Here is a 23,689-nt window from a genome sequence, read left to right as displayed (position 1 = left end):
ATGGGGGGAGCGCCCGTATAGACATCTGTGCATCCTGTACATATATACACACCAGCAGGGACCCCCCCCCCCGGCCCCCGGCATCGCCCTGGGTGTGGGGAGGCAGCGGGGTGCTGTGGGGCCAAGCAGGGAGGTGCAGCCAAGGGCATGGGGGTGCAGTGGCGCAGCCCCCCCACGCCCCCCCAGCCCCAAATTAGCAGCTGTGAGCTGAGCGAATGGGAAGGGGGGCGATTTGGAGCCCCGTAGATGGCCTGGACCACCGTGGGGGGATGCCGTGGGGCTGGACAGTAGCAGGGGGAGGCTATAGGGCTGGACAGCAGCAGGGGGGACACCGTGGGGCTGGACAGCAGCAGAGGGATACTGTGGGGCTGGATGGTCATTGGGGGATGCTGTAGGGAGACACCGTGGGGCTGGATGGCTGTGGGGGGATGCTGTGGAGCCAAACCACAGCGGAGCGATGCCGTGGGGCTGGATGGTCACTAGGGGATGCCATGGGGGAATGCCGTGGAGCTGGACAGCAGCAGAGGGATGCCGTGGGGCTGGATGGTCATTGGGGGATGCCATGGGGCTGGAGGGCCGTGGAGCGATGCTGTGGGTCCAGGCTCAGTCTGAGTAGATGATGAAGCCGGAGAAGGTGCTGTACTTGTTGTTGTTGCCACCGTGGGCTTTGCCCCCGTCCAGCTTGATGAAGACCTCATCCCCCGCGTCCAGGTGCAGGATGACACTGTTGCTGGCGTAGTCATAGTTCTGGTCGGCGTCCTGCGCGATGGCGCTGGCCCGCACCTGCGCAGGGGACACCAGCGTTAGCCGGCTTAGGGGACAGCTCAGCCCTCAGGTCCCATGGGAGACCTGGGGTCCCAGCTCACCAGCAGCCAGGGACACCACCCGCCAGCTCTGGGGTAGCGTGGGGTGCCCTGGATCCCCACTTGCAGGTGAACGGGTCCCGGATGGAGGTGGCTTCTTCAAGCATCACCCAGAGCCTGTCCTTGTCCTGGCAGACTCAGACGTGGGACCACAGCTCGGATGTGGGACCACGGCTCTGGGTTCGGATGTGGGACCACAGGTTCAGGTTCAGATCTGGGACCAAGGCTCAGATGTATGACCATGGTTCTGGGTTTGGATGTGGGACCATGGAATGGACATGGGACCACAGTATGGACATGGGACCATGGTTCCGGATTTGGATGCAGGACTATGTCTCAGACACAGGACCCCGTCTCTGGATTCAGATGCACAACCACAGCTCATACACGGGACCCCAACTCTGGTTTCGGATGCAGGACCACAGCTCGGCCACAGGACCCCATCTCAGACACAGGACCCCAGCTCCAGATTTGGATGCAGAACCATGGCTCAGACATGGAACCATGGCTCCAGATTCAGACATGGGACCACAGCTCAGACACAGGACCCCAGCTCCAGATTTGGATGTGGGATCACAGCTCCAACACGGGATCCCAAGTCTGGGTTTGGATGCAGGACCATGGTTCAGACGTGGGACCTCATCTCTGGCTTTGGATATGGGACCACAGCTTGGACACTGGACCATGAGTTGGTTCAGATGCAGGACCACAGCTCAGACAGGGGATCCTGAATCTGGATTCAGATGCAGGACTCTGGCTTAGACCTGGGACCCTGGCTCTGGATTCATACGGAGGACCACAGCTCAGATCCAGGACCCTGACTCCGGATTCTCAGACGTGGAGCCCCATCTCCCAGCCCAGCCCCACACCAACTTGATGAATCCCCCACAGCTTCCTGTGAGCTTCACAGGGACCACAAGGGCTGAGCCGGCAGAGCTTAAATCCCCCCAAAACAAACCTCGCTGCTCACCTGGATCCCAACCTGCTGTGGGGTGGGATGCTCCCCCCCCCCGATAAATATTTCCTTGGTGCCAGAGGACAAGGCTGGGAGGTGCCATAACTGCCCGGTAAAGAATCTCTGTGGCTGGAGCCCACAGCCGCTGCCGAATTATTGGGGTAATCAAATTTACGCCAGCGCCTTGCAAGGAGATCGCGCGGCACTGGGTGACAGTGACAAGCCAGCAGGTAAAATCCCAAGTGAAATGCAAAAGCGATGCACTGGGGAGAAAATGCTCCTAATTATAACCGATGAGAATAGGCTCTTAATTGGCTGCACTGGGCAGGGAGGCACCGCCGAGTGGCTGCAGGATCCCAGAGCTGGCATGGGAAGGACGGGGGTGTCCCCATGGATTGCTGTCCTTTTCCCCCTGGACAAGGGTCCCAGGGGTCCTGTCCTCCTCGAGAAACACAGCAGCATCTTCCCAAGTCCATAGACAGCCTGCGATGGCATGGTAATTCATCGGTCAGATGCTGTTAACTCTGGAACCTACTGATGGCCCAGCAGGTGGGCCCATAGGGTTTGCTCTCACCCACAAAGCCATAGCCCTTGTGCTGTCACCAACACTGTCACCCCATTAAAAGTCACCCTCTGTCTACCCCACCACCACAAGGGTCCCCACCCCTGAGGGGGGGACACCGTGACTCTCAGTTGGTCACAGCACCCCAGTCTCTAGGGGATGCCGCCTCGACTGGAGTTGTGCTGAGGAAGAGGAGTGGGGGAAGAAGCAGGGGGGAAGGAGAACCAGGAAAAGCCGTTTGGTGCTGAGCTCTGCCGCCATCATTCCCCCCTCCCTGCTGCAGCCAGAGCCGCTTGGTGCCATCCGTCTTCCCTCGTTAAGGAGCCACCTTGTCACCGCGCGCCCGCCAGCCCTTCGCGTTAACCAGGGAAGATAAATGGCAGCGCCAGGGCCGGGCTGAGCTGCTCCCGGCACCGTGGTGGCAGAGGAGGTGGGGGCTGCCACCACGTCCCTCCCCTTGATGGCCTCATCCCCCTCGTCCTGCTCCGTGCCTCAGTTTCCCCGTGCCACTGCCAGGCGCAGCCCCCGGAGGTGGAAACTATGGGGGACACACAACCCCTGGCCCCGGTGGCTGGGTCTGCCGCAGCCGCTGTCACCAACCCCAGTGACACTGCTGGGGGGGGGTGGTGGTGTCACCAGCCCTCGGCACAGTGCGGTGGTCCCTGACGTGGCCAGATGAACTCAAGGGGTGTCGGGAGGACAGGGGGCAGCATGGAGCTCCCATGTCTAGGCTGAGCCACTCGTGGTGACACTCGGTGCCTTGGGGACACCATGTGCCCCACATGCCATGGCTGCTGCGGCCACCACGGCCCAGGACCCCCAAGGTGTGGCAGTGGGTACCTCCCCAAGGACCCCCAGACATGGTGGCGGGTACCCTCCCAGCACCCCCAGGCAGGTGCTCCCCCCTCGGACCCCTCTGGGCATGGCAGCGGGTGCCCCCCAGGACCTTTGGGTGCAGCAGTGGGTGCCCCCCCGAGCCCCCAGGCACGGCAGTGGGTGCCCCCAGGACCCCCCGGCAGGTCCCTGTGTCCCCGCAGACAAGGTCCCTTGGGGACCATCCCCAGTCTCCTCACCCACGGGGATCCCCCCGGGGCTGTGTGCCCCCCCAAGCCATGGCACGGCCACACACCCCTTTGGCTACTCGAGGCAGCCGGGACAGCCCTCGCCCCGCCACGGTCACACCCACCACGGGGACCCCAAAACCGCCCGGCTCCAACCCCCACCCCCCTCCCCGTCCATCCATCTGTCCATCCAGCATCTCCCCCATCCCCCTGCCTCATCTACAGGCTAATACAAATAAGAATAATTAATGCTAATTAACCACCAGGAGCAGCTCCCTCACAGCTCCAGTGCTCCCCCGGCTCTCATTAACTCCAGCCTCGATGCAGGGGTGACGGGCTGTGCCCAGAGGAGAGTGGGGGGTCAGAGGGGGCCCCCCAAGTTATAATTCTCTCAGAGGATGCCGGGATCAACGTTTATCTGCTGGGAAACCCCCGCGGCAACCCCGGACCCCCTGGCCTTGACAGGGACGGGGTATTTTTGGGAAGAAAACCCTGATTAACCCCATTTTTTAATTATTCAGGGCATTTTGGGGGTACCTTTTTTAAACTCTCCCGCCGGTGCCAGCCCTCCAAAGCGCTCCCCCGCCTCCCGAGTCTCTTCTTTATAAATATTGGAGTGGCGATATCTTGTTAGTAATTAACAAGCTGTTAATTAAGCTGCATCGCGCGCCCGACCAAGCGCGGTTCCTCTCGATGAGGGGCTCCGTAGCTTCTGGAAATTCATCCAGTAGCACCCGGGTGCATCAATCCCCCACCGAGCTGGGGGGGTTGGAGCTCAGTGAGGGGCAGGAGGAGGTGGGAAGGGTTTGAGGGGTCCCCAAAAATATTTTGGGGGAGGAAAAAGGGGAATGAGGTGGCTTTTTGGGGGATGCTCAGTCCAGAGTTACACAGATGCTGCTTGGGGAAAAGAGCTGGTGGTGCCAAGTGTTGCTGGGACCCCCCCAAAATTTGGGGCTTGGCTGGGGGGAAACACAAAAATATGCAATAAAAGAAAATTTAAACTGAATGGAGAAAAAATGTCGAGCGGCTCCTGCCCCCGCTGCGCTCCGGGCTCAGGGGCTTTTGGAGCCGAGGGGTGAAGCGCAGCGGCCATGCCAGGGCTCCCACTTTCCCCCCACCCCTGGCTTTTTTGGGGGGTTGGTAACTCAGTTTTGGGTTAATTTGGTGTCGTACATCCTCGGGACAGGGATGCACCGCAGGGCTTGATGCCAGGAGAAAATGATGGGAAGCAGGAGCGGGGCGGGATGAATCCTGGCAAGGATGCCTGCTGCGGTGACACCCAAGGGAATTGAGCTGGGGTGACATTTCGGGGGTCACAGCCACGTCTTGTGCCTCGAGTCGTGGCTGGGGAGGGAGACACGGCATGGGAAAGGGGCAGTGTTGCAGGCATGACCCGAAAACTGCGGGGATGGAGAGGCTGTGTCTCGGGATCGGGAGGATTTTCAGATGGATGGGTTTGGGGGGGGGATGCTGGAGCAGGTTTGGGGAGCAAGGATGGAGCCAACCTTGGGGTGTCCCCCCCCATGGTGTCCTCGGACACAGCCTGGCCGGAGATGAGGATGTCTCTCGTGACACAGCGACAGCAGAGCTGGCTCCGGGCTGGGAGTGCAGCCCCCCAAAAGCGGGGCAAGCGCTACCCTCCTCCAGGCCACCGCAGACACTGTCCCCTGCGGAAGAGCCCTGTCCCCCCCAGGGAATCCCAGTGGGGACAACGGTATGGCCAGCGAGGGCAGGACACCCCGGAGACACTGTGAGGACACCCCAAGGCACCCCGGAGGCACGGTGGAGCATGTCTCCGTGGCCAAGGAAAGGACTGAGGGGACCCTTGGGGACACATTAGGGTAGCATGGGTATGGTGGCAGAGCGTGTCCCCAGCCCTGGGAGAGGGACGGGGCACCCAGGGGAGCATCTCGAGGGATGGGAGAAGGATGAGGCACCCCAGATGTGCACCCGGAGCCCATCATCGCTACCGGGAGAAGGATGGGGCGTCCTGGAGGTGCATCTCCAGGGCTGGGAAAGGGATGAGGCATGCTGACGATGCACCTCCAGAGCTGGGAGCAGGACAGGGCACCCTGGGGGTGCATCTCCATGGCCAGGAGAAGGATGTGGCACCCTGAGGACTCACCCAGAGCTCATAATTGCCACGGGGAGAGGGAGAGAGCATCCTGGGGGTACATCGCTGGGGATGGGAAAAGGATGGGGCACTGTGGGGGTGCACCCAGAGCCCGTCATCACCACCAGAAGGATGGAGCACCCCAGGGGTGCAACTCCAGGGCTAGGAGAAGGACAGGGCACCTTGGGGGTGCATCTCTGCAGCTGGGAGAAGGATGTGGCATCTCAGGGACGCACCCAGAGCCCATCATTGCCACCGGGAGAAGGATGTGGCACCCTGGGGATGTATCCCTGGGGCTGGGAAAGGGACGGGGCACCCTGGGGAAGCACCCAGAGATTGTCATCAGCACCGGGAGAAGGATGCAACATCCTGAGGGTTCCTCTCCGGGGCCAGGAGAAGGACGGAGCACCCCGGGGGTGCATCCCTGGGGCCGAGAAAAGGATGTGGCACCCTGAGGAAGCACCCAGCGCCCTTCTCTGGTGCTTGGAGGGGGAGTGGGGGGGAAGCGACAGCTCCCATCCCTGTGGTGGGGCTGGTAGCTGGGATGGCCAGTCCTTACCTGACCGTTCTTGCAGAGGTCGGCCCACATGCTGGTGCCGTCGCCGCCACGCATGAGGACGTGGTAGGTGAAGAAGTAGGTGCCAGGGATGGCGCAGGTGAACTTGCCGGAGGCGGCGTCGTAGCTGTTGCCCAGGTTGGTGACCACGTCGTCGAACTTGAGGACCTCGTAGCCCTCGTGAGGATTCTTGAGGCCAGCGTAGAAGGCGACGCGTGGCACCGTGCTGTAGGTAGCCGCACTCACCGCACCCGTAGCCCCCGGTCCCGGTAATCCCGGTGGTCCCGGTCGTCCCGCTTCACCCCGTGCTCCCGCCGGTCCTGGCGGTCCAGGTTCTCCCGGTGGTCCCGGTGGTCCCGGTTTCCCCGGTCGCCCCGGTTTGCCTTGGGGACCTTGCACCAGGGTGGAGGGCGGCGGGAGGGGGCCGCGTTCGGCCGGTTGCGGCGGGGAAGCGGCAGCGGGGCCGTAGGGCTCGCAGACCATCCGGCAGGTCCCCAGCATCTCGTACCGGCCGTCGGTACCGGCGGAGCTCACCAGCACCGGGATGAGCACCACCAGCACCAGCACCATCACCACCCCCGCCGCGGCCGCCAGTAAAGTTTTCCGGCCCAGGCTGAGCCGCCGCCCGGCCGGGGCGCGTTGTCGCCCGGGGGGGGGAATGGTGCCGGTGGGGGGGAGCAGGGCGGCGGCGGCGGCGGCAGCGGAGGGGGGATCCGGGGGGTGGCGGCGGCGGTGGCCACTCCGCTCCGCTGCGCTTCGCTGCCTCCCGAGCGCCCCGCGCCCGCCCAGGCCACGCCCACCACCACGCCCACTCCCGCCCGGGACACGCCCACTCCCCCAGCGGGACACGCCCCCCCCGGCGCGCTGGGCGGGGGGACACGCCCCCTCCGCCACGCCCCCCCGCCCCACCCGTGTTCTCCGCGGGACCCCGCGGCCCCCGTTCCCGCTGCCCCCCCCACCTCCGCTGGGGACCCCTCCGTGTCCCCGTCCCCACCCTGCGTGGGCCGGTCCCCCCCGCGCGTGGATCGTCCCCGCGTGGTCACCTCGAGCCACGCCCTGTCCCCACGGGGCCCAGGCGACGCCACCCCCATGCCCGGCGGCCACGTCCCCACGGGTGCTGGAGCTCCGTCACCTCCGTGCCCGCGAGCTGGTGGCCATGTCCCCAGAGCTGGGGACACCCGTGGGATGCGTCTCCCGTGTCCCCATGGAGGCAAACCCACGGGGGACAGTCCGAAGAGCGTTCCCCCCTCTCTGCCCTCAACCTCCCCTCCCACGGGGAACAGGGTCCCAGGGGACACATGCTTAGGGACAGCCCAGGTGACACCCGTGTGGCCAAACCCCGCCACCCAGGAGCACCCATTGGGGTCAGCTGTGGGGTTGCAGGGCGGGATGCCACCGCCGGTGGCAAAAGCTGCAGTGACAATGGTGCACCCACGGGTGCCACCGCAGGGACAGCCGGGCCACGCAAAGGGGTGACAGCAAAAAAGCTGTCCCCAGGGGGCTGAGGGCCGGCGGGCTCGTGACACAGGGACACGCGGCTGCGCCCGCTCCGTCGCCTGCCATCTCCATCAGCCTCGGCAGGGACAGCAGGACGCAATGGCAAGTGACAGCCGCCGCCAGCGCCGGGGGTGAGCGAAGGACGCGGGGCTGGGGGGGGACACACACAGCAGGGACGGGGACAGGGGACAATGGACATGTGTGTAGAGCAGCCCGGGGGCTGCTCCCACTGCCACCAGCCAAAGCAGTTTGGTGGCCTCGGGTGACAATGCCGAGGTGGCATCAACCCCGGTGGCACCTATGGGGTCCATGGGGTCATTGTCACCCCCCCCCCAAAAAAACCATCCTAGGGGTGTGTCCCCTTCCAGTGCCACGCCCATGCATTGTCCCCAAACCCAGAGGGGACACACGGGGGACAGACTGCAGCCCCCCAACCCAAAAGAGGGGGGGACCGAGGGGACACTCGACAGCCCATCGATCGTCCCCGCGTGTCCCCCCGAAGCTCCCGCAGAGGCTTTAATTTAATCAGCGTGAAAAAATCAATTAGCTGACTTTAAGGAGGCAATTATTGCTGGGGACTTAACGAGGCTTGGAGGGGCAGGTTATTATTTTGGGGTGGGGGTGCTGCCAGCCCCATGTCCCCCTGTCATGCTGTCACCATCATGTCACCAGCTCCTTTCCTGCTTCATTTCTCCATCGTGTCGTTGTCGTCGTCGTCCCCCCTCCCCCCTCGTTATCTTTCTTTTTTAACGAGCGCCTAAAAATACGCCTCGCCGAGGTCACGGGCTGCGTGAGTCACCCGCCGTCACGGTTTCATGGTGGCCCGGGTGGGCAGGGGGCCCTGTGTGGGGATGGGGTGGCCGCAACGGGGACATGGCTGGGCCCTGGTTGCACCACGGCACTTGTCTCACCTGGAGGGTCAGGGAACATCCCTGGTCCTGGCCAGTGTCCTCGTGGTGGGGCCACAACCCCAGGTCACCTTGTGGCCACAGGCCCCATGGCATGGCCCCCACTCTGGGACACTGTGTCCCAGTCCCATGTCACCTCATTACCACAGGCCATTGTGTCTCCATGCCATGACCACCACACCAGGCCACCATGTCCCCATTCCAGGCTACCTCACTACCACAGGTCGCTATGTCCCCATGTCATAGTGACCACCCTGGGCTATCTCACCACCCTGGGACACCATGTCCCCATTCCAGGCTACCTCACTACCACAGGCCACCGTGTCCCCATGGCATGGCCACCACCCCAGCCCACCCTGGTTGCAGAGCCAGCATGGCTTCAATGCCACCCTGGGGCAGCAGCACCCTATGGATGGGGACAACACCATCCCTGGCTGGAGACCCCAGAGTGCTCCCTGTCCCTGTCCCCAGCCACTGCACGGGGAGGGAGTGCAGCGCAGCCCCCCCGAGCCAGCTCCATCCACCCAGGGACAGGCAACTGAGCGGCAACCTCCAAAGGGACAGGTTTGGGAGTGCAGGAGGGACAAGGCTGGGAGGTGACAGCACTGGCAGCAGTAGTGGCAGTGTCAGTAGAGGCAGCAGAAGCAGCAGCGGAGGCAGTAGAGGCAGTGGTGGCAGCGGCTGCGGTGGTAGCAGTGGCAGTAGTGTCAGCAATAGTAGTAGTGTCAGCAGTGTCGGCAGTGGCTACAGTGGCAGCAGTGGCAGTAGCGTCAGCAGTGGTGGCAGTGGTGTTGATGGTGGCAGTGGCAGCAGTGGCAGCAGTGGCAGCAGGAGCAGCAGTGGCTGCAGTGGCAGCAGAGGCAGGAGCGGCAGCAGTGGCTGCAGTGGCTGCAGTGGCAACAGTGGCAGCAGTGATGGTAGTGGCAGCAGTGGCAGCAGTGGCTGTGGTGGCTGCAGTGGCTGTGGTGGCAGCAGTGGCAGTAGCAGCAGCAGAGGCAGCAGTGGCTGCAGTGGAAGCAGTGGCACCAGTGACTGCAGCAGCTGCGGTGTCAGCAGTGGCAGTAGTGGCAGCAGTGGTGGCAGTGGTGGCAGCGTCAGCAGTGGCGGCAGTGGTGGCAGTGGTGGCAGCAGTGGCTGTGGTGGCAGCAGTGGCAGTAGCGGCAGCAGAGGCAGCAGTGGCTGTGGTGGAAGCAGTGGCACCAGTGACTGCAGCAGCTGCGGTGTCAGCAGTGGCAGTAGTGGCAGCAGTGGTGGCAGTGGTGGCAGCGTCAGCAGTGGCGGCAGTGGTGGCAGTGGTGGCAGCAGTGGCTGTGGTGGCAGCAGTGGCAGTAGCGGCAGCAGAGGCAGCAGTGGCTGCGGTGGAAGCAGTGGCACCAGTGACTGCAGCAGCTGCGGTGTCAGCAGTGGCAGTAGTGGCATCAGTGGTGGCAGTGGTGGCAGCGTCAGCAGTGGTGGCAGCGTCGGCAGTTGTGGCAGCAGTGGCGGCAGTGGCTGTGGTGGCAGCAGTGGCTGCAGTGGCTGCGGTGGCTGCGGCGGCGGCTGCGGCGGTGGCTCTGCTCGACGCCAGCCGCCGCCGTTCCTCTGCAAAGGTTAAGCAAACAGCAGCTCCCGCAGAATCGATGCGCGGCCGAGCCCACGGCTGTTTGCTCTGGCAGCATGACGCGGGGAGGTGGGTGGGCGACGCCGCGGGGACGCTGGCAGCCGGGGGGGGCGGGGGGACCGATCGATGCTCCGGGGGCGCGGGTTCAGCCGGGGGGGGTGGTGGTGGCTGTATCCCCCCTCCTCCCGCCGCTCGCTGGGGAGCTCATTAAGGAGGATTTGGGGAAGGGTGAGGGCAACCGGGTCGGGATGGGACGGGGGTGTTCGTGGGGGGCGGCGCTGTGCAGTGCCTCGGTTTCCCCTCCTGGCACTGATGGCTCAGCAGTAATTAGGACTCAGAGCCGGCAATAACTAACGACCCCTGTGTCGGTCCACACTGACGAGCTTGGGGAGGGAGCTGGCGTTTGCAAGCCATCCCTGATGATTCTGGATGCTGTCCTCCAAAATCATGCTCTGCCTCCAGGATGGGGCTGTGGGAGGGGGACACTCGGCTGTGGGCAGTGAGGGCAGGACACCCTGGGGCAGTGGGAGCCTGGGCTGCATGGGCTGGAGCTGAGCTGGGAAGACAGAGACGTCTTCTGACCTCCCACCTGGGGCTTCCCCTGTTGGTTCCCACCATCTTGGTGGAATCCATCCATCCGTCCACCCATCCTTCCATCCATCCATCCATCCATCCATCCATCCATCCATCCATCCATCCATCCTTCCATCCATTCACACATCCATGCAGTCACCTGCACCTCACTCTTTCCATGCATGCATCCATCCATGCGTCCATTCATCCACCCAGCTGCCCCATGAGCAGGGCAGGAGGACCAGGCTGGGACATCCTGTCCAGGCTATCCCCTGGTCCCAAGGGGCGACACCACCCACCCAGCCACGCAACCTCCAGACCTGTGTCACCTCCATCCCTGAGAAAGGACACCACAACCGCCTCGTCAGGAGGCAGAGATGATTAAAAGGAGGAATTAATGGGGAGTTTTCCAGGCTGTGGATGCCCGGGTAGATGTGGCACCAGCACGGACCAGCGTGGGAGCAGGAGAAGGCACCGCAGGCTGGTCCCGAGGTGACAATGATGCCGGCAGGAGCTGACACTCACCGCTCAGTGCTGGGCTGGGCAGCAAACAGGCTCAAAACCCCCAGGGCTGGAGGTACCTCTGGCCAGGGATGGCCTGGGAGATGCTCAGTGACCACTTGCTGTGATGAGGGTGTCAGGGCTCAGCGGGGAGGTGACCGGTGCAGGCACAGACACACAGAGTTGTCCCCACTCAACAAACAGCCCAGGAGATGAAGGACACGCAAGGACGGGGCTGCAGGATGGAGGTGAGGGCAAGGCACGTCCCAGCGTCCGGTTGGATGTGGGCAGACGGCACTCCCGGTTGGCTGTCTGACCGCTGGCTGGTTGGCTGGTGGACAGATGGCTAGCTAGCTGGTTATACGCATGGATGGCTCATTGGCTGGTTGGGCACTTGGCTAGAGAGTTGGCTACCTGTCTAGCCGCATGGCTAGATGGCCGGTTGGTAGATGACAGGCTAACTGCTTGGCTGGATGGTTGGTTTGAAGGCCAACTAGATGGCTGGTTGGCTAGCTAGCTGGTCAGTTGGTTGGCTGGGTGGTTGGTAGCTGATTGGCTAGCTGTCCAGTTGACTGGTTGATTGCCCGGCTGGCCGGTTAGCTAGATGGCTGGTTGGCTGGCTGGCCAGTTGACCAACAGGCTGGTTGGCCACTAGGCTGGTTGGCTGGCCAGTTGATCAACGGGCTGTTTGGCTAGCTGGCTGGTTGGCTGCCAGTTGACCAGTTAGCTGGTGGCCAGCCAGCCAGATGACCCAAGGGGCTTACTGGCTGGCCAGTGGCAGGCTGATTGGCTAGCCGTCCAGCTGGGTTAGCCCTGGCCCTGGGGACAGGGATGTGCCAGCACGTCCCAGCCCAACGCCAGGCACTGTCCCTTGCCCGATGGGGGAGCCCAGCTGCCCGCGGGGGGCAAGGTGGGGGGGGACAACCGCCCCCCCCCCCCCCTTTCCCTGTCCCCATCACGCTGCATCTCATTACGGACGCGGTGGGGCCCGACACCCTCCCGCCACGCAGCAATTAAGGGCTGCCAACACCGCTGCTTAATTAGAGCCCGGCTGATGGGGCCGGCTGGCAAAGGATGGGAAATGGCTGCTCGCCGGGCAGCAGGACCTGGCTGCGGGGATGGGCTCGGGGACGTGTCCCCCCAGGGGGACACGGGGTCTGGAGTAGCAAGGACCTGCTGTGCTGTCCCCAGGGTACCCCACAGCCGGTGCGGACAGGACACAGCCAGGGGTGTGACACTGGGTGACAGCTGTTGGGATGGGGTTGTGTGGCTCTGGGGGGTATCCTGCACAGTGACGGTGTGTGACACCCCAGGCCACGCAGTGACGGTGACACTGTGTGACATCCCGTGGGCCATGCAGTGACAGCAGCACTGGGTGATACACCACGGGTCGGCAGTGACGGTGACACTGGGTGACACCCCGTGGGCCATGCAGTGACATAGCACTATGTGACATCCCATGCACCAGGCACTGACGGTGACTCTGTGTGACAACCCACGGGAGCTGCAGTGACACTCCGTGGCAACCGTCGGCCCCGCGGTGACAGTGACACCCTGTGCACTGCGCGGTGACAGTGACACCATGTGACACCCCAGGGAGCAACAGTGATGCTGTGCAATACCACAGGGCTGCGCAGCAGCAGTGTGTGACACAAGTGGAACTGTGCAGCCACAGTGACACTGTGTGATGCCCTGGGGGCCGTGCAGTGACAGTGACACTGTGCCACACCCCAGGGACCATGCAGGGATGGTGACACCTGTGACATGGGGCCGTGCAGTGACAGTGACACCATGCCACACCTCAGGGACCATGCAGGGACGGTGACACCTGTGATACCAGGGGCTGTGCAGTGATGGTGACACTGTGCCACACCCCAGGGGTGCCCACAGGGACAGTGACACTGGTGACACCAGTGCCATGTGGTGATGCCATGCTCAGCCCCCCCACCTGTCCCCCTGGGAGGGGTCCATCCCTCCCAAGTATTGGGGTCCCCACCCAGCCCACCCTTGGGGACAGTCCCCACTGGGGGGATGTCACCCTGTCCCTACAGCCCCATGGGGGGGGTACCTGCCAACTCCAGGACATCTGCATCCCCCATGTGCCCAGAGGGTGCCATGTGATGGGTGCTGGGGAGGGGGCGAACTGGGGAAGGGGTGCACTGAGGAGGGGGTGCTCTGGGGAAGGGGTGCTCCAAGGAAGGGGTGTTCCAGGAACAGGGTGCTGTGGGGAGGGGGTGTTCCAGGGAGGGGGTGCTCTGGGATGGGGTGCACCAAGAATGGGGTGCTCCGGGGAGAGGGTGCTCTGGGGATGGGGTCCTCCAAGGAAGGGGGGGTCCTCCAAGGAAGGTGTGCTCCAGGAATGGGGTACTCCGTGGAACAGATGGTGCGGGGGGGGGTGCTCCAGGGAAGGGGTGCTCCAGGAATGGGACACAGTGGGAAGGGGGGTTCTGGGGAAGGGGTGCACCTGGGGTGGGGTGCATCAAGGATGGGATGCACGAGGGAGGGGGTGCTCCAAGAAAGGGGTGCACCAGAGACGGGGTGCTCTGGAGAAGGGGTGGTCTGGGGAGAGAGTCTCCGGGGAGGGGGTGCACTGGGATGGGGTACACCAAGGACGGGATGCACCAGGGAGGGGGTGCACTGGGATGGGATGCACCAGGGAAGGGGTGCTCCAAGGAAGGGGTGCACCAGAGATGCGGTACTCCATGAAAGGGGTGCTCCAGGGATGGGATGCAGCAGGGAAGGGGGGCTCTGGGGAGGGGGTGCACTGGGATGGGGTACACCAAGGATGGGATGCACCAGAGATGGGGTGTTCCGGGGAAGGGGTGCTCCAAGGAGGGGGCGCTTCAGGAATGGGGTGCTCTGGGGAAGGGGTGCTCTAGGTGGGGGGGATGCTCCAGAGAAAGGGTGCTCCAAGGTCCACCAGAGATGGGGTGCTCCGGGGAAGGGATGGTCCAAGGAGGGGGTGCAGTGGGGAGGGGCATCCGTCTGTCACGAGCCCTGGACAGCCGCAGCGTAATTGATCCGGCCGGCAATTTGCAGCAGTTAAATATTTGGCTTGTGCGCGGCGCAGGGCCGGGCTCCTGCTCAAACAGCCCCCGGTGAGAGGAGACGGATGGGCCGCGGCGAGCGGCTGCTCCAGACACTGCCCGATCGATGGCAGGAGGCGCAGCGAGCTGGGGCGGCCTCAGCACCCGCGGGCGGGGGGACGTGCCGGTGCTGGGGGACACGGGACAGCAGCCTTGGTCCTCTGCCGGCACCCACGGGCCACGGGAGCCCACGTGGAGGCAGCTCAAGGGGGCAGCATCCATGTCATGAGCACAATGGGTCTCAGCCAGGGTGTCCTCCCACCGGCTGGACACGCACTGCCCCTCAGGTCCCCTCCACAGCCATCGATTGAGCTGTCGATGCCACCCAGCAGCCTCAGAGCGGAGCCATCTCTCACCCACGGGGGACAGCGGTGGACTGAGCCATGTGGCCACCACAGTGGACACAGTGTCCTGCCAGCTTGTCCCCAAGGGGATTTGGGGGGAGTGGTTGGGAGTGGGACCCGGGCAGGTCTGTGGGTGCTGGGACGATGCTGGGACAGCTGCCGTGGCTGGACACCATGCAGCACCCACAGGAGGGCCACCAGCACCCACGGGAGGGCCATCAAAACCCACAGGAGGGACACCAGTACCCACGGGAGGGACATCAGCACCCAAGGGAGGGATATCAAAACCCACAGGAGGGCCACCAGGAACCATGGGAGGGACATCAGAACCCACAGAAGAGCCATCAGCACCCACAGGAGGGACATCAAAAGGCACAGGAGGGCCACCAGCAGCCACTTGGTGGCCAAGCACCAGGCTCAGGAGCCCTTCCCCAGTGGGTGCCAATGCCTGGGCACACAGCCCACCCAGGGGGCTCAACCCCCAGCTCAGCTCGGGGCACCAGGCACCCCCAAACCGAGCACCCCAAAGCCACACCAGCCCTGGTCAGCACCATGGGGAGCACTGCTCCTCGCCGTCCCCCTGAAACCGCTGGCTCCCTCGACCCTGCTAAACTCGTTAGCGGCTGGCAAACGTCAGCAGGGCAGCAGCGAAGCGCCAAATGCGATTACAGCGCCCGTCTCGCTTTCTCCTTTCCCCCCCCCGGCCTCATCGCAGCCCCTTTTATCGTGGAGGCGGCGAGCCGGGAGGGAGGAAAGCAATCGGAGCTTATCTCAGGCTGAGACCGTCCTGCTCCAGCCCTGATTTATGGCTGGCTGCAAGGGACTCCCGGCATCACCACCGCAATTAAAGGAGTATTAAAAAAAAAAGCAGGGGAAGGGACCGGGGGAGGGTTAGCGCTTGTGTACTGCTCCCCCCAGCGCTGCGTGAAAAGTTGGGGTACCCAGGGTGGGTGCCCCAGCTCGGGGATGCTCTCCTGGGGCTGTTGCTGCACAGGGACCATCGGATCTCCTGGGGCGAGCGGGACACGAGACCCCTGGGTGCAGGGCTGGGCAGGTGGAGGTGGGGAGGAAGGTGGAGGGGGGGAGGAAGGGTGCCTGGCCCCAAAAAGGGGCACGTGTTGGCCAGGCAGGGCTGTGACACGCTGGGAAATGTCTCTGCGCCCAAAGGTTGGTGTTGGGGACAGCAAGGACGCTGCCTCGCTCTGCTGCGTCCCTGCCTGCTGGGCCAAGAAGGGTGGGAAGGTGGGTTGGAGCCCAAGCATTCCCGAGGACGTCGGGGACCACCGTGCACAGGCAGGACGTGGGCAGGGACTGGCAACACCCAGCTTCCTCAAAACACCGGGACAGAGAGGTGGCAGCAGGACAAGGTGGGGGTGGCAGCAGGACAGGGTACGGCAGCAGGACAGGGCTGCCCCGGGGGGAAAGCGCTGACCACAAAAAAGCACAGCAAGTCCCAGGATCGCATCCTGGGAAGCCAGACCACACTGTGGGGTGTCCGGAGCCCACGCAAAGCTGTGGCCCCCCCTAAAGAAGCTCACGGGGAGAGGGAGTGAAGCTCCGAGAAGCTCCCTGGAACAGCTACGGGGATGTGTACCAGAGAAAAAGCACGAGCGCGTTTGTCAGCTCCGCTTGCGTGCGGTGAACTTTACAGAGCGCAGCCGTGCCCCGGCATAGGGAATGACCTGGGAACAGGCCAGGAAAGAGCAGCGCTGGCAGCCCGCAGGTTGCAGAGCTGCGGGGAGCCGGCTGCTGTTTAGCACTTTATTAAAACGAACGTGAAGAGCCAGCACCCGCTTTGCCCAGACTCACGCTCTCCCGCGGGGAAACTGCCGCTGAAGGAGAACTCAAACAGCAGTAAATGAGTTTCAACCAGGGCAGGTCTTAGGTCTCAGCCTGCTCCAGGGATGTATCGGACCCTCAGATCCAAAGCCAAGGGTGACCCACAAGTGATGATCGCAGAAATAAGAGGGCAGGAGGGAGGGCGAGTAGCCAGTGGAACACCCAACCGGTGTGAAATGAGGCACTGCCTGTCCCCCCTCCAGGCAGATTTAACACGTTTCCATTAAATCGACATGAAAGAAGGGGAAATCTCCTGTCTAAATTCAGATCAGTCGGGGCTGCGGGCTAGGAGGGGATCAACCTGGGGACACCTGGTAGCAGAAACAGCACCTGAGAGGCCACCTACTCCCCCAGCAAAGAAGTTGTCCTGGAAGACATTAAAGTGCCTAAATTCACTGAAGTCCCACCGTACAGACCCATGCGGGGATGAGAGCCTCGTCCCCTCCACGGGCTGCAGCCACACAAGGGGAGTGGTCCCATCCCACAGGCACAGCTGGTGGGTACGGACCTGAGCAGGATTAAAGGAGGGGGGAGTCAGAGCCGGAAAACACACCCCTATGTTCACCTTGGGAAGTCTGCAAGTAGACTCCTCATCCCACTGTCTGCATTCAGCTGGCAAAGCTCATTAAAAAGAGGTGGCCTTTCACTGCCCTTTTCAAACCTGGAAATTCAGGCCTTTTCCATGACAAAAAGAAAAGGTGAATTAAGAGATGAAATGCCGGAGAAGGAGGTAAACCAGCCCTCCAAGCCCAGCTACAACCGTGCCCACCACTAGCCGTGCCCAAAGGAAATCCAGGGAATCCTCCAGGCGGGCGTGAAGCCTCAGGACCTGCCGGCGCGTGTTTTCCCGGTCCCCGGAGTTGTCAATGACGTGAGTCGCTAATTTGCGCTTTTCGTCCAGCGGCAGCTGGGAGGCGATGCGAGCTTCTGCCTCTGCCTGGGACAGCCCGTTCCTCTTCATCAGCCGAGAGAGCTGTGTCGGTGGGTCGCTGCCGGGACAGAAGGGCGGTGCTGAGATGGGGGTCTGGGAGGGAAGAGGGGATGTGCCTGCCTTCCTTGGCATGAGGGGGAAAAGCTGGGGTAAAGCATGGGGGAGAGATGCTCCCTGCTTCATTTCAGATCTGGCACAGCCATTCTGATTGGATCAGTGCAGCCAGCACCCAAGCTGCTGCCGCCACGTGTTTTTGGCATTCTCACAGCCCACAACACCGGGGCAGCGCCCCAAACGCTGCCCCAGCCAACGGAGCGCAGGTTGTGGGAGGCCCAAAGACAGCGGTTTTCCCTGTACGATGGTGCCAGGTTTCGGGGCAACCTCAGTAAGAAGCCCCTCGTACACTAGGAAAAAGGAAGGTGTCACCTCTCACACCAACAGAAAAGAGGTGGCATTATTGAAAGGCTTCAGCTAAATCCTCACCAGAGCACAAGGGACGTGATGGTCCCCTCCAGACTCTAAGAGAGGTGACAGCATCCCAGTCCTCATGGTTCACATGGCACTTACCAATAAACCAAAACCGTGTATTTCATAAACTTGGTCAATCTGTTGGTCTCGAAGAGCAGAGGGATGTCAAGGATCACGTAGCGGTAGCCTGCAGAAATGCCAACACCCCACCCCCCCCCCCAAAAAAAAAAGGGAACAGTGTTACTTGCATTCCCAAATCCCTCATGCTGCACACACACTGCTGCCATGGCTGCTCCAGCAACGCAAGCGGGAGAGCTCTACAGCTCCACGATTACAGCCAAGAGGAGAGCAGAGTCTGCTTGCCCTCCTCCTTCGTGGAGGGAGGAAATGGTTTCATTCCCAGTTTCCAGAGGAAAAAAAAATAAATAAAATAATAATAAAAAAAAAACAACAAAAAACCCAAAAATAAACCCTAACCTGGATGATCTCAGACCAAAGGTGAAGCTGCAGAAATATAATGAGGAGCTGAAACAAGAAGCTTAAATGAAAGTGCCTGTGCCTGGCTGGCGAGAGCAGCAGCCACGCCGTTGTTGTTGGCCTCTCCAGGGGAGCAGTGCCCACAGCAGAATTTGCTCTCCGCTCTTCCTCATGTCCAAGACTTCACCCGGCTGCGGTCATTTGAGCTGATGTTTTCTGGCTCAGTTCTCTTCCCATTTTGGAAAGCCTTGGCTAAACAATTCCATTTTTTCCAAGGGAAGCAAGGAAATGCTTGCAAACCTCTCACAGCCGTGACACTGAAACACGGGGGTGCCTCCAGGCACAGCCCCAGGGCCTGAAACTTCACCGAAACTGGCCAAGTTTGGTTCAAAACCGCTGTCACCATGTGGAGCAGCTGGCGGAGGAGAGCTTGTAACCGCCCGCCACCATCCCCCAGAACCCTGCAGCCCACCCCAAGCTCTCTGTGTGCCTCTGCCTTTTGCAAGTGCCAACTTCCCCGTCAGCTGGCAGCATTTGTGGACATCAGGGTACAAACGAGGGTAGGGAGAAAGCTGCAAGTCAGGACCTTGTTCCCCGGTGTGTCCCCGAGCTGTGGGGACACCTCCAGTTTTGCTGGTGTCCCCTCTTTATAAGCCAAACCCCCTAACGGAGCTTGACAAAGCCTTGACAAAGACATCATCATCCAACAAGCCACCATTTTACCAGCATCTCCGCCCAGAGAGACTTCTTGCTGCCCTACAGTTTGATCGATAAGAGCTTTCCTTACACAGCGATCCTTAGAGACAACATCCAGCTATCCCAAATCATTAAAACCTGACTAATGAGGACAAAGCAGCCTGCTGAAGACACACGGCGCTCTCGCTGAGGGGCAGGACAGCATCTGCCTCCCGAGCCTGCAGCCCCGGGTTCAAGACTCCATCTCTGGCTCCCGGCTTTCCTGCCTGTTGCTTCCTTCATGCTTTCTCCTCCTCCTCCTCCTCCTCCTCTCCCCACAGCAGAGCACGGCCCCTGCGGTGCCCTGGCACAGGCCTATTCAGCTGTCACAGGGCTCAGCTTTGATAAGCTCCGCGAAACCAGACTGACTCTATTAAGACATCCTTCTGTCTACATGGAGACCTCCAAAACAGCTGGTGATCTTATCTGGCATTTGATTAGACCAAGTTTGACAGCTGTATTTGTTATATTTATCAGGGGAAAAAGCGGGACTTCGGAAACCACAGCTGTCAGCCCATTTCTCACCTTATCGAGACTAAAAGGGCTCCGCAGCTTTCACTGAAGTCCGGGGAGGTTTGGGGCAGGAAAGAATATTTGGCCATTTCGGAAGGTATGACATTATCCTGCAAGTAATCTCAGAAGAGGCCTCACAATGCTTTTCTCAGGCCCTACAGATGTACTTTAAACCATAGAAGAAGGTGGTGGTGAAGGGCAGCAGTGAAAGGCAGGAATGAATCCTCCAAACGCCAACGTGAAAGGCCACCGGTGGCAGAGCACAAAGGCCATCACTCAACGTCGGTTCCCTTTCTCCTTCCCTGTCCCTCTCCCCACTTTAAAACCAAAGGCAGAGCAAGCAGGGCCAGCTCCTGCCTGAGCAGGAGTCCCCGTGTGCTGAGACGCGGCTTCTTACCTAGCAGAAAGTACTTCAAGATCTGCTTCAGCATCTCCTTCTGGATCTCCGGGTGGGTGATGGAGTTCAGCAGCTGCCGTTTCTCCGGGTGGGAGAAGATAATGTTTCCTAGAGCCTCACGATTTATCTCTCCGTTCTCCAAGAGGATCTCGGTGCCAAAGTAACGCACTATCTGCTGATAGGCCTTGAAGTGGGGCTGCACCACTGATAACATTAAACAGCCGGAGGTTAGAGCCAGTTCTACAGCACAGTCGGCGTTTACATCAGCGATCGGCCTCAAATGAGTTTTGTTCATTAAATAACCGAGCTTATTCTCCTCAGCGGGCAGCACATCTGCCTGCCAGCACATGCTGAACCGAGACCAGCGCGGCTCAGGGCTGCAGCCCGGCAGACACCTGGCATCGGTGCTGCAGGAAAGCGTCTGCAAAAAAAAACCCAACCCCTCTCAGCCCAAGGTCCCTTTGAGGGCTGAAACCCGAGAGATCGAAGCATCCTGCAAACATTAATTCAGCGCCACAACCCTCCCTCGCACGTGCCGCTGCTCGGGGTTAGAAGTCAGCAGGGCAGGCGGGAGGACTCGCCGATGGCTACCAGCCAAGGCACTGCTGATTCCCACTGCCTGAAGGGCGAGGAGTCGAGCAGGGAGATCCTAAAGGGACCGGGACCAGCGTCAGGTTTATTTTAGCTGAAAACTTCAGTGCTAGGTGAATACAACCTGGCTGCTGCAAGTTGGTTCTGGCTGCAACTAAGGTGGTTTGTTTTTTTTTTTACTGTCTTTTGCCTCAGCTACCAAACTCTTCACAAGGATGAATACAGAAAACCTTCTAAGAGATCAATCCCCAATAGGTATTTGCAGGGACTCTGACGTTACATGAGCGTATAATTTTAAAGCCACCAAAAAATCACCAACAAAAAGGATGCAGTAATAAAGCCATAATTAAGATCAAGTGGAGGCTAACCACAAAGAATGACAGACCATATATAATTTTCTCTCCAAAATCCAGGAACATTGCCACAGGTTGTAACCTCAGGCCAACCTAATAAAAGTCTTTAAGACCAATTTCTTTCTCCCGTGGAATTTCACATCGAGGCAGTTGCAGGATGGCTGAAATCCATATAGTAAACAAAGACACATAAAAAAGGAATTGGAGAAAAATGAAGTGATTGGTAGAAAACTGACACTGAGTATCTGTAGTGTTTTCCTATCGTCTCTGAGGGCTTTTAGCACCTCCAGCAAATTTTCTGCACCTTGAGGGGAATTACAGTGCAATAAAATGTTAAGAGCATCAAGCTTTGAGTGGCTACAGGGTAAGTTCTTCACCAAATAGAAAAGTGCAGGCACTTCAAAATGACACCGCCTGCACCACCGCTCAGCTGCAGACCCGAAACCTTCCGCATACAAAATCAGCAGCCCTTCCTGGAGTGAGCGCTGCTCTCCTCATTATCCCGGTGGTACGGAGGGATTAACATCCCACCCCGCATCGCACAGGTAATCGGGGAGAGCAGGGTCTGCTCCAGTCCTGCTGAGGCAACAGATCTGGAATTCTGGGTCTTTTCTGTAGCCAGGACAGCACATTTCCAGAGCAGCGAGATGTAGGTGTGATGTGCAGAACCACAGACCAAATTCCCTCTGATCTGGGATATTTGGAGCCTCGGCCTTTTTTTTTTTTTTTTTTGTCAGCACATTAAGGCACAAATAATTTTGTGGACCAATTTCTCAGTGTTTACAAAAAAGCAACATCCAGCACAGAGGGAAATCCTCTTTCAGTGTGTTAGTGATCCCACCCAACGTGTTACAGGATGGGTGTCCTGGGGCTGAGGGGGAACGTCAGATCAGCCGAAGGAACCTGCTTTACAGGGAAGGGCATTTATTTTGCCACAAGTTGGCTTTCAAAGCCGGGAAGCATTGCATGCCAGGAGAGGGAAACTCAGGGCAAGATCTCCCCACGGTGTTTGTTATTAGGACAAGATTTTTTTTTTTTTTTTTTTTATTAAAAATATATCCTAGTTCCAATCCCCCCCGAGACAGCTCCTCCATGCAGCCTCATCGACATGGGAGGGAAACACTTATCTAATGTACCCAGAGCACCCTCTGCCGTCTGCGCTTCCCCACATTAATCCCAGTTGTCAGGGGAACCTCAGTGAGAAAGATCAGCTATGCAAAACTCACCCTCTCTGGCAATAACATCGGCATCAATCACGGCACAGCCCAGTTCCCGGAGTATGGCCACCACCGTGCTCTTCCCCGATGCGATTCCACCAGAGAGTCCGACCAGGAACATTGTGCTCTGAAATGGAAAGAAAAGAGCTTGAAAACACGCCAGGACAGGGCTGTTTTGTTCACGCTGTATCCATCAACTATTTATCCTGAACAGGCAACTTCATTCAAAGCTCATTTTCATACATTCTTATGGCATTACCAAGACATTAGCACAATTTTGACACCCCTCTGAGCTAGGTACTCCTGTTATACAGGCTGAAGAACAGCGTTGGGTTAAATGAGGCTTCCCTGGACCCTGCCAACTCTGGATGTGCAACCTGAGCCAGCCAGGTTACCTGCAGCTCCATGCAGCTCGCTCCCCTTTAGCACCCGCACCCATCGAGCCACAGCGTCACCTACAGCACCCTAAATCAGAGGAAATTTCTGGCAGGGTTGTCAAAGGTGATGAAGGATCAGTGACAACGGGGAAGAATTCAGACAACACCTCAGCCTGGACCAAGAAATGCGCAGACTGAGAGGGAGAGCCCTGCTTGCTCTCTACAGCCAGGGTGTAAGAGGAGATAAGCTACCTCCAACATAACTGGGACACAAAGCACAGAGGGATGTAAGTAAATCACATCCCCATGTTACCTGAAAGCCAGCACCATCATTGGCAGCCCAACGGACACACAAAATCATGGCTCTGAGCAGCAAACGTGCCTGTTAGCTTGCAAACATGGCACTAAACACAGAGCCTATGCTTGCCGATGGCCTTGAGGCTGGGGAGGAGCCGGTACTCCCCCGGCCGACCTGGAGCAGACAATTTCTCTCACAGTTTCTGCATCAAGATCTCTCCCCACTCAACCCAAACCCTGCAAGTCTCTAAATCCCGCTTGCAACTGTTCACCAAAAGGCTCAGTGACGCAGAGGCAACTCTGGACAGGAGTGGGGAATCCTGTGAGCAAGGTGGTATCTGCATCCCCGATGAGGCAACAGCCACGGCAGGCTGGGAAAGCATGAGTCCTGCAGGTTCTGGGGCAGCTGTGGCAGTGCAGGGAACAGACCCCAGCATCCCCTCTCCAGCCCCCACAGAGCAACCCCAGTCCCAGCCAAGGGCATCCAGGACTTTGTGAGGCCGAGTCCTGTAAATCCCTAAGGACAGAGCCTCCAACTTTGCTGTCACCTTGTCCAGGGTGACACCACCCTCACAGATGAGGAGCCTGAAGCTCCCAAGCCTCAGCTTGTGGCTGTTGCCCCTTGCATCTGAGAAGAAACTGGCTCCATCATCTTTGGCCAGGAGCCACAGGCTGCTGGCTGCTTCAGTTTCCTCTTGCCCAAAGGAAGGGAGGTCCAGCTCCCACCACCTGTCCCAGTGAGCCATATACCCCAAAACCCAAACATCTCTGTAATCATTGCTCTGCCTAACCTGGTTCTGGCGTCACACCTCCTTCCAGACACCATGGCAGCCAGCCCCCCAAAACCTCTGCACATATAGGAATGGGGTACCTAG

General features: G+C 60.2%; 2 protein-coding genes across 2 annotated transcripts; both read right to left on the bottom strand.

The window, feature by feature from the left end:
- Positions 1-577: 577 nt before the first annotated feature.
- C1QL1 (complement C1q like 1) lies at positions 578-6,695 on the bottom strand. Its single transcript, XM_082495144.1, has 2 exons — positions 6,114-6,695; positions 578-783 (listed from the first exon to the last, which is right to left on the bottom strand). Exons 1-2 carry the CDS (start codon positions 6,678-6,680, stop codon positions 604-606), a joined length of 747 nt encoding a protein of 248 aa, XP_082351270.1. The 5' UTR covers positions 6,681-6,695; the 3' UTR covers positions 578-603.
- Positions 6,696-16,299: 9,604 nt separating this feature from the next.
- On the bottom strand, positions 16,300-22,649 carry DCAKD (dephospho-CoA kinase domain containing). The gene is made up of 4 exons (XM_082495160.1): positions 22,150-22,649; positions 19,980-20,183; positions 17,957-18,044; positions 16,300-17,447 (listed from the first exon to the last, which is right to left on the bottom strand). The coding sequence occupies exons 1-4, from the start codon at positions 22,259-22,261 to the stop codon at positions 17,162-17,164; spliced, it is 690 nt and encodes a 229-aa protein (XP_082351286.1). The 5' UTR covers positions 22,262-22,649; the 3' UTR covers positions 16,300-17,161.
- Between the last annotated feature and the right edge of the window lie 1,040 nt (positions 22,650-23,689).

Source organism: Vanellus vanellus (assembly GCF_965231255.1).
Source record: "Vanellus vanellus genome assembly, chromosome: 24".
Taxonomy (NCBI): domain Eukaryota; kingdom Metazoa; phylum Chordata; class Aves; order Charadriiformes; family Charadriidae; genus Vanellus; species Vanellus vanellus.
Note: the sequence above shows the minus strand (reverse complement) of the source record. Positions and strands in the feature narration are given on the sequence as shown.